At 48.0% G+C, this 16277-nt stretch overlaps 2 protein-coding genes across 2 annotated transcripts; one reads left to right on the top strand and one right to left on the bottom strand.

The window, feature by feature from the left end:
* Positions 1 to 186: 186 nt before the first annotated feature.
* On the bottom strand, positions 187 to 7826 carry glmna (glomulin, FKBP associated protein a). The gene is made up of 19 exons (XM_084481033.1): positions 7793 to 7826; positions 7443 to 7529; positions 7049 to 7174; positions 6353 to 6466; positions 6138 to 6246; positions 5260 to 5551; positions 4871 to 4970; positions 3929 to 4110; positions 3735 to 3788; positions 3256 to 3286; positions 3070 to 3159; positions 2876 to 2917; positions 2611 to 2684; positions 2427 to 2511; positions 2134 to 2243; positions 1954 to 2017; positions 1659 to 1794; positions 715 to 785; positions 187 to 621 (listed from the first exon to the last, which is right to left on the bottom strand). Exons 2-19 carry the CDS (start codon positions 7479 to 7481, stop codon positions 538 to 540), a joined length of 1803 nt encoding a protein of 600 aa, XP_084337159.1. The 5' UTR covers positions 7482 to 7529; positions 7793 to 7826; the 3' UTR covers positions 187 to 537.
* Positions 7827 to 7894: 68 nt separating this feature from the next.
* Positions 7895 to 15444, top strand: rpap2 (RNA polymerase II associated protein 2). The gene is made up of 12 exons (XM_084480547.1): positions 7895 to 7944; positions 8141 to 8186; positions 8379 to 8493; positions 8714 to 8812; positions 9048 to 9113; positions 9200 to 9288; positions 9407 to 9442; positions 9670 to 10888; positions 11197 to 11303; positions 11895 to 11975; positions 12974 to 13042; positions 15163 to 15444. Exons 1-12 carry the CDS (start codon positions 7929 to 7931, stop codon positions 15305 to 15307), a joined length of 2088 nt encoding a protein of 695 aa, XP_084336673.1. The 5' UTR covers positions 7895 to 7928; the 3' UTR covers positions 15308 to 15444.
* The last annotated feature ends 833 nt before the right edge of the window (positions 15445 to 16277 follow it).

Genomic DNA, 16277 nt, shown 5'->3' with positions numbered 1-16277 from the left:
CTTTTAAATAATAAATGTAAGCTAAAGTTGAACTGATGTGCTTATATCTTGTCTTCTGTTTTCATTCACTTATTCTATGACAGATGGATTATATACAGTAGAAAATATTTCAGTGCAATATGAAACACACAGTTTGAAAGAAAAGGCCACCGATTTAATTTATGGACAAAAAAAGATGACTAACTATTTCAGTGTTCATACATGGTTGGCTGAATGACATTAATCATATATCGTCATACTTAAATACTGAACAAAAGCATGTTGAGTTACAGCACATCGTAACCTGTTGACCAAAACTCAGCAGAGCCCAGAGTCTGTCTGACAACACGTTCCCCCTTTTTACTTTTTCTTTGTGTAATTCTACACAGATGGATTATTGTTAAACAAGGTTGTTAAGTGGCCTGTCGGATCAGTTCGTACTACTGGGGACAACCTGGTGGCTCCTTGTTACAAGAGCTGAGTGGCCGCCAGGGATGAGGAAGGCCTCAGTTTTTGGCAGACAGGACCCGAGGCGAGAAGAGGCCGCTGGAGGCCCCTCTAGGAGCCGTCCTGGACGATCTCCTCCACGCGCACCAACACGCTCTCCATCATGTCGAAGGTGTGCAGCGCAGAATGCAGAGCCTATCACAGAAATACATTAATTTAAACATCATTTCCACCAAGTGGATTAATGCAAAATAGGAGGAATGCTGGTGTTTGATTGCATGTGCATACCTGTATCTGCGACTCTGACGTCATGTTTGGCAGCTGTTGGTCTCCAACGGCAATAGAGAGCATGGAGTTCTCTGTGGAGTGGTGTGTACAGACCAAACGTGTGAAACGCCTGCTCTAGAAACATCAGTTACAGTGTAAACACGGCTGGAGGTGAGGGGCCCGGGCTGGAGGTGAGGGGCCCGGGGTGGAGGTGAGGGGCCCGGGGTGGAGGTGAGGGGCCCGAGGTGGAGGTGAGGGGCCCGGGGTGGAGGTGAGGGGCCCGAGGTGGAGGTGAGGGGCCCGGGGTGGAGGTAAGGGGCCCGGGGTGGAGGTGAGGGGCCCGGGGTGGAGGTGAGGGGCCCGGGGTGGAGGTAAGGGGCCCGGGGTGGAGGTGAGGGGCCCGGGGTGGAGGTATGGGGACCGGGGTGGAGGTGAGGGGACCGGGGTGGAGGTGAGGGGACCGGGGTGGAGGTGAGGGGACCGGGGTGGAGGTATGGGGACCGGGGTGGAGGTGAGGGGACCGGGGTGGAGGTATGGGGACCGGGGTGGAGGTGAGGGGACCGGGGTGGAGGTGAGGGGACCGGGGTGGAGGTGAGGGGACCGGGGTGGAGGTGAGGGGACCGGGGTGGAGGTGAGGGGACCGGGGTGGAGGTATGGGGACCGGGGTGGAGGTGAGGGGACCGGGGTGGAGGTGAGGGGACCGGGTGGCGTAAATGGCACACCACCATTTATTTACATTTAATACTTGCCATTTGATTCCCAAACGACATCATTTATTAAATTCATTTTTATAGTTTTTATAGTTTTTTTTATAGTTTTTCTTGTTAGCAATATGTATATAGCAATATGTTAGCAATATGTCTGTTGACTGGCCCTTATCGCTCAAAACACATGATGGAAGCTTTCCACATATAAGGACGTTTCTAAAAGTTGAAGGATCATCGTTGTCGGGTCTCGACCCTCACCTTTGACCTTTCCCTTCTTGCCGTCCATGGTCCTCTGGAGCTCCATCTCGTAGTGGGCCCTGGACATGTTGAGGCCCACACGCAGGGGCCGCATGAAGCGCTCCTCCAGCTGGGTCAGCTCCGTCCAGACCCCCGTCTGACCGGGGAGGGGGGGGGGGGGGAGCAGGGGACTGATCAGAATCACATCCCGCTGGAACTCGACTCTCCCTTATGGATACCATTTCTATCAAGAAACAACCCCCGAACAACCAATGAGAGTTCAGATGAATGAAGAACAGATTTAAAGGGCCGGTACCTGGTTCTCTGTCACCTTGTCTCTGAGGACCAGGTAGCGCAGCAGGTTCAGAGACTCCATTAACCTAGCAGGAGAAACACACAGCATCACGTCTGAGCGTGAGTCTCTCAAACAGGGCGTCCGTTGAAGTGGTACAGCACAGCTACAGAGTATAAAGTCCATGGTGAGTGAGGTCCTCACCGGTCCATGTTCTGCAGGAGGTCCGTCTCGGGTCCGTCTGGGAGGACGAGCACCTGCCGCAGGAGGGGCATGAGATGGGCCCCCAGGAACCAGTCGTTCTCATTCCCTGGCTGAGGACACACACACATGTGGAAGAGCTCGGCCACGTGGAACCCCAGAAAGTGATATTAAGCTCAACGTTGCAGAGGCTTGTTGGGGTTTGAGTGGAGTTAGGGGTTGAACCCTAACCTTGAGCTGACTAAGAAAGAGTGTGTGTGTGTGCGTGCGTGCGTGTGTGTGCGTGCGCGCCGTACCTTGAGGGAGAAGTCGATCTGGTTGCGGATGTTCTTGATGATGTAGCCCTCCACACCTGAGTGGCTGCTTACCTTCAGCATGCACCTGAAACCACAGCCAGCCGGTGAACATCAGCCGCCTCGGTGGATCAAACACTTCACGGAAGCAATCAGTCAAAGTGAAGTGTCGTAGGATGGGACTTACTCGAAGAATTTGTACTTGGCTTCCACGTCAAATTTATCAATGCTCAGCTGCAGCAGCTTAAGACCTTTGGTTCTCTGTCGTCAAGAGGATTCGTGTTAACAGTAGTACTAAGTACTAACAGCTGTCACCACAGAATACATCACTAGCTTTAAACAGTTATTTATAAGGTCACACAATAACGAAAACAATGCCAAATCTAGGACTGAGAGTTGATAATGTTAGGAATTGGTCACACACTTGATAATAAGTGGAAATGATGACTTACCAAGTGATGAGCTGGACATAAGGTCATGATCTTTACTAAATTCTAGGAACAAAATAGTGTGCAAGAAGAAGAGTAAACAGTGAGCGAGACAAATGTGACTAAAAACCCATGAGATCAGGACTACACAGATGACATATGCCACTACACATGAAGGTCAGTGTGAGCTGGTCTGGGTCAGAGTGTTGAGTGCTCACCTGAGGAACGCTGGTGAAGGTTTTGATCTCCAGCTCGTTCACAGAGACGCTCCCATCGACCACCATCACCAGACTCTTCTCATACAGCTCCTGGTTATGGGAGAGAATCTCAATAACATGGCACAAGGTACATTGTAAGACTGTGGAATTTGTGTTGCATCAATTGAAGGCCAAAGGTTGACTCACCTGGCCTTTGTGGATACAATGCTCCTCCGTTCTAAACAAAAACAGTAGAACAATATGTTCAAGGTAACACTGACACACAGTGTTTTTAAAGGGTACCTCCGGCAATGAGGAGCTCATCTGAACAAACACCAGCGCAAGACGTGCCTGGCACTACGTTCTACCTTGGGCTCCAAGCTTTGAAACGCAATCCCAAGAACACATAAATAAGTTAAACGTTACAACCCGGGACCGGCGTTTAAAATTAGAACTGGCTGTAGTATTGTGGACGGACAAGCCAGGATTTCTACATTAGTTTCTTTCCCTGGTGACATATCGTGGTCATTTCATGATTTAGTTGTAGATTTAGTTGTAAATGTGTTTCACATGGCTCAAGTCAAGAAAGAGCAACAGCAATCCTCTCAACAGCGGTCAGTATATAGGACCATTGCAAATACATATATATAATATAAACCAATGGATCAACTCTGCCCAGCAGGTACCTGGACAGCAGCAGGTTGATGTGTTCCATATTACACCTCAGCATGAAGATCGGACTGGGGGGGGGGGGAGAGAGAGAGAGAGAGAGAGAGAGAGAGAGAGAGGTTATTGACCTTGTCTTAATGTTTCCTGTATAACATGATGCATGGATCAAGTACTGGAGGGCCGGGTACACAGAGCACCCTTGGGTGTTCACCTGTAGACGGCGGGGAAGGTGTCCATGGCGACGTGGTGGACGAACAGCAGGTGGGCCAGGCTGGCCAGAGACTCCTTGGGGTAGCGCGCCTCCTCCTCCAGGAAGCCCTGCGCCCGCCTCCTCCTCAGCACCGGGCGGCTCACCAGGCCGGGCAGGCTCTCCCCCATGGCTGTGAGGCTGCTCTGTTCACACACACACACACACACACACACACACACACACACACACACACACACACACACACACACACACACACACACACACACACACACACACACACACACACACACACACACACACACACACACACAGTGTGGACGGGTGAGGATTTAACCGTGTGGAGACTTTTGATCGGTGGTTAACAGTTTGTACCGAGGTAGTAATAGTCCAGTGGTTCGGGTGTTTGCCTCCCAGACGGGGCTGGGTTTAATCCAGCGGTAAGCGTCCTTCATCGGACACCCTCACCGACGCCTGCTGATGTACGGCATGTGTCTGTACACTCGACACCACACTTGACCACACCTCATTACTTATTATTACTCATTACTTATTACCGCCGTTTTAGTTTCTCTTATTATTACTTACTTTATTTTATTTTATTATTATTATTTATTATTGAGATCTATGCTGCTACTTGTTCTCACATAGTTTTACTTGTATTATTTACTTTATCTTTTATTGCTGCTGCTATGTGGCTGTTGAGGAACCAATCCTACGAATTGTACTATTGTATACTTGTACTATGTAATGAAAGTAATTCTGATTCTGATATTCACATTCACTGTGAGTCTCTTTGGATGTGAAAGCATCGGCTTTCACAATGAAGAGAAAGGAAACGGTTATGGTATTGTTGACGATGTATGCCATCGTGATTTAACCAACTGTGTTCAATTCCCTTTTTTCCCAGTTGAAGAGGTGTTGATGGTGGACAAGACGCCGTACCAAAACATCAAGGGCGAACTCCCTGAGCGGAGAGACGGCCAGCGGGTCTGAATCCTGGAGCTGGACTTCAAGGAGAGGCTCGCTCAGACTCTTCATACAACTACAGGACGGAAAAACAAAGGTCACAATGAAGGACAAAATAGAAATGCAACCAACTGTTACGCCCCTCAAACTAATGGCTTTACTACTCATGGTTTGATTGGCTCAACCACGTAGATATAAACGGATTAAGAGAGCGAATGCCCCCTCACTATGAGAAATACATCAACGCTAACGATAGTTATGTTATTATAACTCCAGTTCTATGATTGTGTGCAGGGCGCACTGGACACGCCCATAAGGCGGAGCCTAACGCCGCGAACAACACGAATTAGCACCTCACAACTTACAACTTGAGCAGCTCGACCCTGAGCTCATCCTCCTTGTTTGGTCGCCCTCTCCCCCCGCCTCGCTCCGTCTCGCCGGGCTTCTCGTCCCGGGGGCCGACCAGGCCTGCCCGGGCCTGGTCCACGAAGGGCCTGACGAAGGCCATGAGGCTGGTGCAGCAGTGGCAGAGCGGGTGGAAATCGTCCGCCTCCTGCTCCCTGCTGCGGGGCGTGGGCAGCTTGGACACCTGCTCCAGCAGCGTGGAGAGCACCATGCCCAGGGAGGAGGCCTTGCGCTCCCCCAGACGCATCAGCACTGGGAGGAGAAGGATGAGAAGAAAACAAGGAGGACATGAGGACAGGAAATGAGCAGGTAAACGGACTGCATTTCTACAGAGCTTTTCTAAAGCACTGGCCGCTCAAAGCGCTTAATTTGCAATATTGCCTAACATTCCCCCATTCATGCACACATTCACACACCGACGGCGGTGTCAGCCACGCAGGGAAACTGCCAGCTTGTCGGGAGCAGTCAGGGTGAGGGCGTCTCGCTCAGGGACACCTCGACGCCCAGCTAGGAGGAGCCGGGGATCGAACTAGCAATATTCCGGTTACCAGCCAACCCGCTCTACCTCCTGAGCCAAATGCCGCCCAGAGGTAGACAGATGGAGAAAGGTGTGGAGAAGAGTGGCGGGAATACAACAGTCACCAAAGCCCCGTGTTCTCCCTGTGGCTGCAGCAACACGCACGACAAGCAGTTATTACAAATTACAAATTGAAACGTTTAAAAGCAGAAATAAAAAAGGTGCTTGTCGATTGAATATAATGATCACTCAGTAAATCAGTGAGCTGTACGTCAGAGCATGCTTTGTAAAACAGTGTGTTTGAGAGGTATGATGCTTTACCCTCTTTCAGAGGTTTGAGTAGGAGCAGGAAGGCGCTCACTAGCAGCTCCACAGGCGCCTCCTCCACCTGCTCCAGCAGGCCTACCAACAGCTCCTTGGGGCTGCACACCTGACCCATCAGAGAGCATACCACTTAGCTTCAGTTAATGCAAAAAACAGCATTTTAGCAATGTACATTTAACATTAAAAACGTGAGCAACGTAAAAGGAGCAGACCTTGAGCAGGTGCTTGAGGATGGCTTGGCAGTGAGGCCGGTTCTTCACCTCCTGCTTCAGCATAACCTGGACCAGCGGGTCCAGCAGGTTCCAGCCCATGCACTTCACCATGGCCTGGACACAGACAGACGGGTGTACGTGTGTGAAAATGGATGCTAATGGAACACATTCATGTTTGTCTGTTCTAGCATTTTGCAGTGTCTCTCTGCACACGCTGGTTGTATCGTAACAAATTCACAAACCAATGATATTCAAGCTCAGCTGTCCATACGAATACTAGAGATAACAGAGGGTGGGATAGTGTGTAGCAGCGGCTAGGATGAATTACTACCTGCTCAATTACTCCATAGTGTGAATTGAGTGCACACCTCTGACACATCATACACTGTACAATTAAATATATGGTAAAATGGTAAATGGTCATTTACCATTCACTCATAAAGCGCTTTTATCCAAAGCGCTTTACAGTGTTGACTGACATTCACCCAGTCACACACCGACGGCGGAGTCAACCACGCAGGGCGACAGCCAGCTCGTCAGGAGCAATTAGGGTGAGGCATCTTGCTCAGGGACTCCACGACACTCAGCTAGCCGGGGATCGAACCAGCAACCTTGTGGTTACCAGCCAACCCGCTCTACCGCCTGAGCTAATGCCGGCTATGTATCAGTAAGTGGAAGTCTCACACACACACACACCTGATTCTTTTCATCCACCAGGATACTGAGGACCTGTGCGCTGTGCCCCTCCTCGATGCAGGTCCGCCCAGCGATGTTGAATACATCGTAGTCCTCTGGGCTGTACTTGTCGTCTTGCACCGCTTGCTGCGAGTGGCAGAGAAGAGAGTGGCACAGATATGGGGAAAGACATATTATTAAATGATATGCCTCCAATAGTTCTGCCCCAGATATTAATCTGTGAACAACAGACTGATAAAATACAAGCACTAATATAAGTACACTATCCATGCCAAATGTTACTGAGATTGACTTACTAAATAACTAAAGATACACTAGAATTGCTAGAGATATTATACTACAGTTAAGAGATGGGTACAGAGCAGGTCATGTCAATCACGCATCTTTTACTCACACATTTCTGAACCACATCACTGAGTTGTTCGAGGGCCATAGCTACTCAGACGTCTCTCGGCCTGTGTTCCGCTGTTACAGGGTTTTCCTGGGAGGTGAGATGCAAACTATAAATTAGGTCTTTAAAGTGGTAGATATGTCACTAGTGTAGCGGATGTTGCTGAATACATAACGCATGGAAACACAGTGACAGTGTACATCTGAGCTACGCTGCTCCAATCGTGTTCCCTTTTACAGTGACATTGCTGATAATAAGGTAATATACTAAACTCAATAATGTAGACACATTATCGCCACCGTTGTATAATCTGTTAACAGTTAACAATAGGCAAAATCGTATTGTACACTTACATTACTACGGTATCGCGAAAAGTAGAAGTGTTTTGGCCGCTGTGGTCTGCCGTAGATTGTTGACGTCAGGGGTCAAAGTTGATCCCTCGCAAAACAGAAACACAGGAGGGAGAACCTGAATGAGACAAGAACGAAAATGTCTGCTAAAAGAGGTATTTACAGTTTGATATATACAACCAACCTTCCGAACACATGACTGATACAACCTAAGAATTCATAAAAACAAAAAAAAAAACATCAGGAGCGATTAGTCCTGGCAACCATGCACGTTGTTGGTGTATCCTAAAGTTTAGTAACACCTAGAAAGGGATCATCTGACCATAATATGTCACTATTTTGCAATATCAGGTAGCAAGACAGTGAAAGCCAGACACGCCGAAGAGGAAGCGAGGAGGTTCGTCTGTCTCACTACTCAGCAAAACACTATTGATTTGGTTTAAACGTGGGTGATGGTAGTGGTCGTGAAACCTTTTCCTGGCAAACCTTGTTTCACATAGACCTGTGGGACAATAAGTGATCAACTTGGTGGTGAAGGCCAAACTTTTGTTCGTACTAAGATTGACAAACGCCCATGTGCATGTCTTAGGAGAGAAGTGTTGAAGGAAGCTCTGAGAGACAAGCTGGACCTGGAGAAGAGGGCTCTGCAAGTGGTGGAGCGGCTGTTGGCAGACAGCGTGACCGAAGACTTCCTCATAGACTGTGTATGTACACACAAGTCTTCAATTTAAAGCCATGGTGTGAAACACAACTCTGTGTGTGTGTGTGTGTGTGTGTGTGTGTGTGTGTGTGTGTGTGTGTGTGTGTGTGTGTGTGATATCTTCCATTCAATGCCAAGGCTCAGCGTCTAGATGTATGACTGAGTACTAATTGCAGAACTCTTCTGTGGTACCAGCTTCTTCACGACCTCTCTTCCTGTTACAGGCTAAGTTCATCACCCCTGCCAACTTCAAAGATGTCAATGAGGAGAGATTCATCGCTAAACTGTGTGGATATCCTATATGTGAGAATAAACTTGGCAAGGTAAGATGTTTTGAAGAGGCATGTATGGATCTTGATTTGGATAATGAATAGGACAATTGAAAAATTTGAAATGTAATTTCTTTAAAGACTTATTTTTTTGCTTGTTTCCTTACATTGTTTTAGACTAGGTTGTACATTGAGTTAAATATAATGTACCATATTATGGATGTAAAGAAAGGCTGATATAGGAAGGCTTTTATATATTTTTATAAAATATTTTCTATTGTCACGGTAGGTTCCAACTCAAGTGTTCAAAATCTCAACCAGGAACAACAAAGTGTACGACATCACTGAACGCAAGGTGAGCTCTGTTGATATGAAAGGTTATGTGTTAATGTGTAAACAGGTGTGAGCTAACTGTTGACGTGTCACTCTGCCCGTGTCTAGTGCTTTTGCAGTAATTTCTGCTACAAAGCCTCAAAGGAGTTTGAGCTAAAGATCTCGACCACCCCTCTGTGGCTCCGGCACCATGAAAGGTAATGTTAGAAGCTTACAAACGGTTGGAAAAAAGTCATGAATCATACTTGAACCCTTGCTTACCCTTCATCTTCTTCTTCTTCTTCTTCTTCTTCTCCTTCTTCCACTCGCTGCCAGTCCTCCACAAATCACACTGCTGAGGAAGGGAGATGGGTATGTGGAACCTTTTTTGTGCCTAAAATGTATTATTTGGAGTTGGGAATAAAACTTAAACAATTTCCATTTCATGAAGACCCTTAAGTCAATTTCAGATTCCGAAAAAGTTCATAATATACTTCTCTTGTTTATGTTCAATGCTAATTCCAAACAACCAACAAAAAGAAGGCAGGGCAGCAGACTACTGCTAATATTTGCCTTCATTCATGCTGTCTTGCGTTCAGCGGCAGCACCGGTGCCGAGGTGAAGATAGCTGTGAGGCGTCTGCAGGAAGAGGACATCGAGGGGCCCGCCGCGGCTCTCAGCACGCCCTCGGACCCCCAGCGTCCCAGGGGGCACCATGCCCCCACCTCCCCCCACAGCGACGACAGTGACGACGAGCAGGGCTTTGTCTCCAGCGTGGTCACTGGCGAGCGCCCCGGACCCAGGGTGCACTGGGGTGAGCTGCCCGCGCGCACAGACCCGCGGGGCCACACAAAGAGGCAGGAGGGGGAGGGGGAGGGGGAGGGGGAGGGGGAGGAGGAGGAGAGTCGGCATCAAGAAGGTGAAAACACTTTGAAGGAGAGAGGAGAAGATGGAGGAGATTCAGTCGTATGTAAAACAGAGGAAGGAGTGCACCTCGGAGGGACAATAAACCCTGATGCAGCGCACACGCACCTACCCAATGTACAGCAGATACCAGGGGAGGAGGAGGAGGAGAGCTCTGTACAGGCACAGTCTGTGGAGGTGGAGAAGGCAGTAGCTCTACTCAAGTCATGTAGTATAGCTGAGCAGGTCAAGGACACTGCTCCAGTACAGACTGGCACGGGCCCGCTGCAGGGTGGACCGCAGGCGGAAGACACCACTCCGGTCAGCAGCCCGCCTGAGGACGTGCCCGGGGACGGGACAGAGAGCAAGCCTCCGACAGAGTCCCCTCAGACTCTGGACCCCCACCCAGCTCGGGACGTGTCTCTGCCAGCCCGGCCTTGCCCGACGCCGGGCCTGGACGTCACCCAGGTGGGCATGAGCAAGAGGGGCGCAGCTGGCCTACGGGAGCGCCTCCTCCTCCACCACGCCCCCGCACAGCCCAACTCTCTCCGGCAGAACCTTCTGGAGAGCCTGAGGAGAACTCTGAACGAGTGGCGCACCGAAGAGACGCGCGTGTTCCTGTACGGCCCGGACCTCCGGGTTCACCCCGTCTCGGGTTCACAGGAGGAGAAAGACGAAGGACTGGGGGAGGAGGAGCTGGATGAGGATGATTTTGATGAGGATATGGTGGTGGTGGTGGTGGCGGGCAAGATGGAGGATGGAGGGCGAGGAGTACGGGGCAGGCCCAGCGCCCCGGCCCCAGACTACGACACGCTGCAGCAGCAGACCCGGGAGCAGGAGCTCCGCGTGCAGGAGTTCTACCAGGGGAGCTGCATCCTCCCTGGGGACACGGAGCAGCCCGACGGACACCCTCAGGTGAGAGAGAGAGGCAGAGAGAGGCAGAGAGAGAGAGAGGGAGGGGGGGAGGGAGGGAGAGAGAGAGAGAGAGAGAGGCAGAGAGAGGCAGAGAGAGAGAGAGGGAGGGGGGGAGGGAGGGAGAGAGATGGTCACGGAGTGGGGTGGTGATACAGAGCCATTCAGGGCACATGCGATGAGAGGCAACAACCAAAAGGGGGCACTATACTGCCATACATTGAACTGTTATATGATAGGCACAACCTGCATGTACTGGTGAGGTCTGACCTACCCTCTGCCTTGTTGTTGTTTGTCCCTGGATGCTACAGGCAACAGCCCAGGGCCTGGATACCAGGGACCCCATCCTGCCCCTGGTGGACTCCCAGGCCCAGACCCTCATCCAGAAACGCATCACTGTGGACCAGCTCACCAGGAGGTTCTGCTTCTTGCTTCTACACAATCAAATATGTAGGCTACCTTCTATGACAGTTTGTCATAGAAGTGGAACATTTTGTCTTCATGCTTCCTACATTAAGTCTAAAGCCATTTGTGAGCTAATGGCCCCTACATTATCATCATGCATTATTTTTTCTTCTGTAGCAGAACACTATTTTACTGTCAGTATTTCTTCAATGACAATAATAACAATGAAAACATTGTAGATGGTATGATGTAGGATATTTATTTGTTTTATTCATTGAAATAGTATAATTCCTGATTTAGAAGAAAGGTCTAATTGCAGCGCCACTGCTGGGTGCCTGCAGTGGAACCCGGGTCACTGTAATCAGAACCAATATGAGGCTACCATGTGTGTGCTAATCTGACCTGTGTTGAAATTACAAAATGAGATCCAGTGATGTCTCTTTCATGCTTGTTCATTCAATTCATTAATTTATGAATGTTTTACATGTTTACAATAAGAGTAGTTATTTTTTTTTATCTTATAAGAGATTCATTAGCAGATTTGAAGTGTTGTTCTGGAATGCTCCATAATGATCTTCCATCATGGACCGTGTGTGTTGTTCAGCCTAAGGAACATCGTGGGCCCGCTGGGTCTGACCATGACCGACGTGTCCACACACCTCAACAACCTGGTCCGCACCTTCAGGTTGGTTCCACTCACTCACCGCACACACACTCACTATGATAAACACACGGCCTCTGATGCATCTTAAAGTCATATGCCAGCTGATGATCGAACTGTGGGACTTGGCTTTCTGGGAAATGTATTCTCTTCTTTTGAAACTATAGCTCGGGCTTATCCTAAGCTCCCATAGATCATTTTAAGGTCCAATATAATATTATCGCCCGGTGGAATCAGCTTTGTAGAAATCAATACACTTGATAATGCCTTTTTTGTGTGTGAATTCTAATAAATAAATTATCTACTTCTACTTTAAAATAAAGTAAAAGGCAATTTTAGTGACAAAGGAATTCCTGGAAGCGAATCTTTGGCAGTGTTCACGCACTGCTGCGTCAACTGCCATTAAATCACTGGCACGGGAACACTGCCAATGACCACTTCCTGTTGACCGCCCCCCAACCCCCGCATAAGCCAATCAGAATGCACTGGTAGTCAGGCAGGAAATGGGTCCAATTCAAGTTCTGTCCTTGGAATAATGTATAACTGACACCCTTTCAGAGTAACACTTTCCATAGACTCATATTTTTGCAGATGGGAATTAATCTTAAAGGGGTAGTTCACAATTTTGGACATCGGACCTCATTTCCAAGTGAGCCGGTGTGTTATTTCTCATTGGAGACCGTTTTCAACACGTTTCATTCCGTCCTTCTAGTTGCAGAGATCGCTGGTGCTAGGCTCTTGTATTTGGTCACCAAAATGCAATGGGAACAGGAAGTGCCTGATATCATCGATTTGTGTGAGACAGAATTCTAAAACGAGGGGGTGCTTAATGCGTGGAACAGCTTTTTAATGTTGAGGCCCAAAGCTATTATGTATGATTCAAGATAATTGATCATAAAACATTTTCCTCATTAAATTCAGTCTGCTCTGAGAAAAAGTGACTGATGAACAGATTGCTTTTCACACAAATCAATGTCTTCGTTTGGCTAAAACGTGTTAATCATTGTCTTTCTTCATTGCAGTTTCACCAACACCAACATCATCCACAGACCCCCCGAGTGGACCCTGATAGCTGTGGTCCTACTCCACCTGTAAGTCTTCTCAGCTGTGTGTGTGTGTGTGTGTGTGTGTGTGTGTGTGTGTGTGTGTGTGTGTGTGTGTGTGTGTGTGTGTGTGTGTGTGTGTGTGTGTGTGTGTGTGTGTGTGAGAAAATGTTGACTTATGTTGACACACCTTAACAGCTGGACAGCCTGTCCTTTAGCGAGAGGCCGGGGGGGGTAACCCTTCAGGAACAACCTCTTCTAAACACTAAACAGACACCTCATGTGTTTGTGTGTGTTGCGGTATACAGTTGCATGATACTGATTTAAGTCGTTGTTGGGGGGTGATTCCTATCTGAGTGTGAGGCATGTATACGTAAACAAGCAAACAATCGGTCCTTGACCCCCACGGGGTAGAGGCATGTGCTCTAGGTCAAAGGAACTAAAGTGTGCAAGGGTTTGAGTCCCCCATGTGCTGGCGAGGAGGAGCAGGGTGCTGGAGGTGAGGGTCCTTCCCGGTACACGGCCCGGGATAACAGTTACGGTCTGGTTCCTGTTTGGGATCCTCAACCTTATTTGAACAACTAATCGCATCATAAATTAATTCTGAACAACGATGAAGTCATTCAATCTGATTCAATAAAACATCACGCACGCACGCACGCACCACCACGCACACACTCACTATTCCCTCTCTAATGACTCAGGAGGCGTTGAAAAACAAAGGATTTGTTTAACTTTGTATTTTCAAAGTGTGTGTGTGTGTGTGTGTGTGTGTGTGTGTGTGTGTGTGTGTGTGTGTGTGTGTGTGTGTGTGTGTGTGTGTGTGTGTGTGTGTGTGTGTGTGTGTGTGTGTGTGTGTGTGTGTGTGTGCCTCTTGGTGTGTGGGTATGGTAACATATGTCTGACTGGGACTGTGTATCCATGAGCAGTTCCGTGTTGCTCCTGTCTGTGTAAACACAGACGCCTCAGTGCCTTATCTTGTACTAGTCCAACAACACACCCCCCCTACACACACACACACACACACACACACACACACACACACACACACACACACACACACACACACACACACACACACTATATCCGTGATGTGGACTATACGATACATTCACTGCAATCCTGTACACTTTCTGTACAAACAAGTCTTTACACACACACCATAAACACCACTTGTAAAAGGCGGATGGGAACAATCTCACCTGACACCCAACTGAAGCGGCCAGCAGGAACTGAAGGGCCAAACATAACTCTGATTTATAACCCATATCAGATTGGACTCCATGCTCCATGATGTTGTTTTAGACCTGAATTGCATTTATTTCATGCCCATTTTGTTCCACTTTATTTTTTATTCTTAATTATACACATGTTTTCTTCTTTCAGAAACTAAAATTATGCAAGACCACTTGAATTTTTTTTAATCTATTGTTGATGCTATCGTTTTATATGACAAGTGCCAATTTGGTCAATATTCTTCATTGGACTACATTCATAATCGGATCTTCTATTGTTCCCTCTCTCTCTCTCTCTCTCTCTCTCTCTCTCTCTCTTTATTTATACTGCACACATCCCCACGCATATCAAACTCTTAAACTGCACACTTCCCCACACACATCAAACTCTTCTACTGCACACATCCCCACACATATCAGACTCCAACCGCGTCTCTCCGTCATGAATAATTTGTTCGCAGGCGCTATGTGTCTGCTGCCGGGCAGCTGTGCTCGACTTCAGCTCGCTATTGTCGCGGCCGGCTGAATAATGGATGGCGCAACACTAGACCCCGGGGGGTGAGGCAGGGGATGGACAACAGTCACCTGTAGACAGGTAGAGGCGAGGGGCGGGGCCTCGGCCCAGAGCTCCTCCGTCAATAGATAGGAAAAAAAAAAAACTTAAAATATGCAATGCGCAAGTAAAAAGTAAATAGTGTTGAGGCATTGTGAAGGTGCAAGGTCCAAAAGAGGAATTCTAAATTTAAAGAATAAAATAATTTCAGTTGTAGAGAGATTGGGAAGGATGTAGAGCAAATCAATGCCGTGCCAATGCTTTCCTCTCGTGTCTTTTCTGCGTTGACGCTGCGGATTCTGTCTCTGTCTGCACGGTTAATAATTGTTTGTGTGAAAATAAAAAAACGTGTGCGTGTGTCTGTCTGTGTGTGTGGTAAGGTTAACGGAGGTGTCGGCCGCGGTGCGAGGGGCCCTGGAGGGCCCAGGAGCCGTGCAGCACGTCAACATGCTGCTGCGGGAGTTTAGTCTGCAGCGACCAGACCTGTTGACTATACTCCAACTCTTCAGGACCCTGGCGCGCTGACACACACACACACACTGGCACACCTTTTGGTTTGCAATGACGGTGTCAACGAATAATGGACAGTAATATGCAATAAAAATAAAAAATTGGTAGGCAACGTGTTGGTCCTCGGATGTGATCCAATAAATGTCAGGTCCTTCCTCGCGCTCGTTGAGTTCCGTTGTTTGTTTTGGAGTTGATTTGTGTGCAAATCTTTTTTTTTTTTTCCCAAAGCAAGGGCCTGATAGCCTTACAGTGATATAAACAGGCTGTAAATGCAGCCATTTTACAGCCAACCTTCTGGGATAGACAGCACAGGCGATCAGGATTTAGAAAAACTTTAAGCCTGCTATTTTTTTGGGGACTGCGCCAACGAATATTGTGTTGTGAATATGAGGAGTGACATGATTAATATGAGCTGACGGTGCCATGTCATGTGGCCCTAGTGATAACGCCTTCCGCCATATACTGCTACGAAAACCTTTGCCTTTTCTACGGACCTCTCCACATGAAAGGTTTGGGGTCATAACGTTATTTGTTAAGGAGCCCTGTCTGTTGAAACGTCCATGAACGTCCGTACATCCTATCCTTCTTGAGCACCCCTTACGTTGTGGTCGTGTTTGTTGGAAATAATGGTACGAGATTTGGTCATATTTTAGAACAAAGTTTAATTCAATACATTTCAAAATAAACAAGGAGGACTAACCATATGGATCCTACATGAAAAAATACAATAAATTAAAACGGCAAAGTAAATATTCTCTCCGCTATAAATATGTGCTTTTCTTTAAGGGACACAATTCTAAATCCAAGAGCAGGTGTTCAGGGCCTACAGGCTAGAGTCATACATAGACAACTAATAATAATTAATACATAACAGTCTCCAGCCCTGCATTCACCACAGAGCAGAACGGGGCCTCGATAACAGGCCTGAATAAAGACTTTAGACCCGGAGGGCCCTATAGTCTGCTCAGCGTCCCGGGCTCTCTGG

Source organism: Micromesistius poutassou, assembly GCF_964030765.1.
Source record: "Micromesistius poutassou genome assembly, chromosome: 16".
NCBI classification, from domain to species: domain Eukaryota; kingdom Metazoa; phylum Chordata; class Actinopteri; order Gadiformes; family Gadidae; genus Micromesistius; species Micromesistius poutassou.
Note: the sequence above shows the minus strand (reverse complement) of the source record. Positions and strands in the feature narration are given on the sequence as shown.

Excerpts from the sequence above, each read along its gene's own strand:
- glmna (XM_084481033.1), bottom strand. The coding sequence starts at position 7,481 with ATGGCCCTCGAACAACTCAGTGATGTGGTTCAGAAATGT. Across the intron at positions 3,789-3,928 it reads ACCTTCCCCGCCGTCTACAG|TCCGATCTTCATGCTGAGGT; the intron begins GTGAACACCCAA and ends CCCCCCCCCCAG. Across the intron at positions 2,018-2,133 it reads CTCCTGCAGAACATGGACCG|GTTAATGGAGTCTCTGAACC; the intron begins GTGAGGACCTCA and ends TTCTCCTGCTAG.
- rpap2 (XM_084480547.1), top strand. Across the intron at positions 8,187-8,378 it reads GCCGAAGAGGAAGCGAGGAG|GAGAGAAGTGTTGAAGGAAG; the intron begins GTTCGTCTGTCT and ends TGCATGTCTTAG. Across the intron at positions 11,304-11,894 it reads GTGGACCAGCTCACCAGGAG|CCTAAGGAACATCGTGGGCC; the intron begins GTTCTGCTTCTT and ends TGTGTTGTTCAG.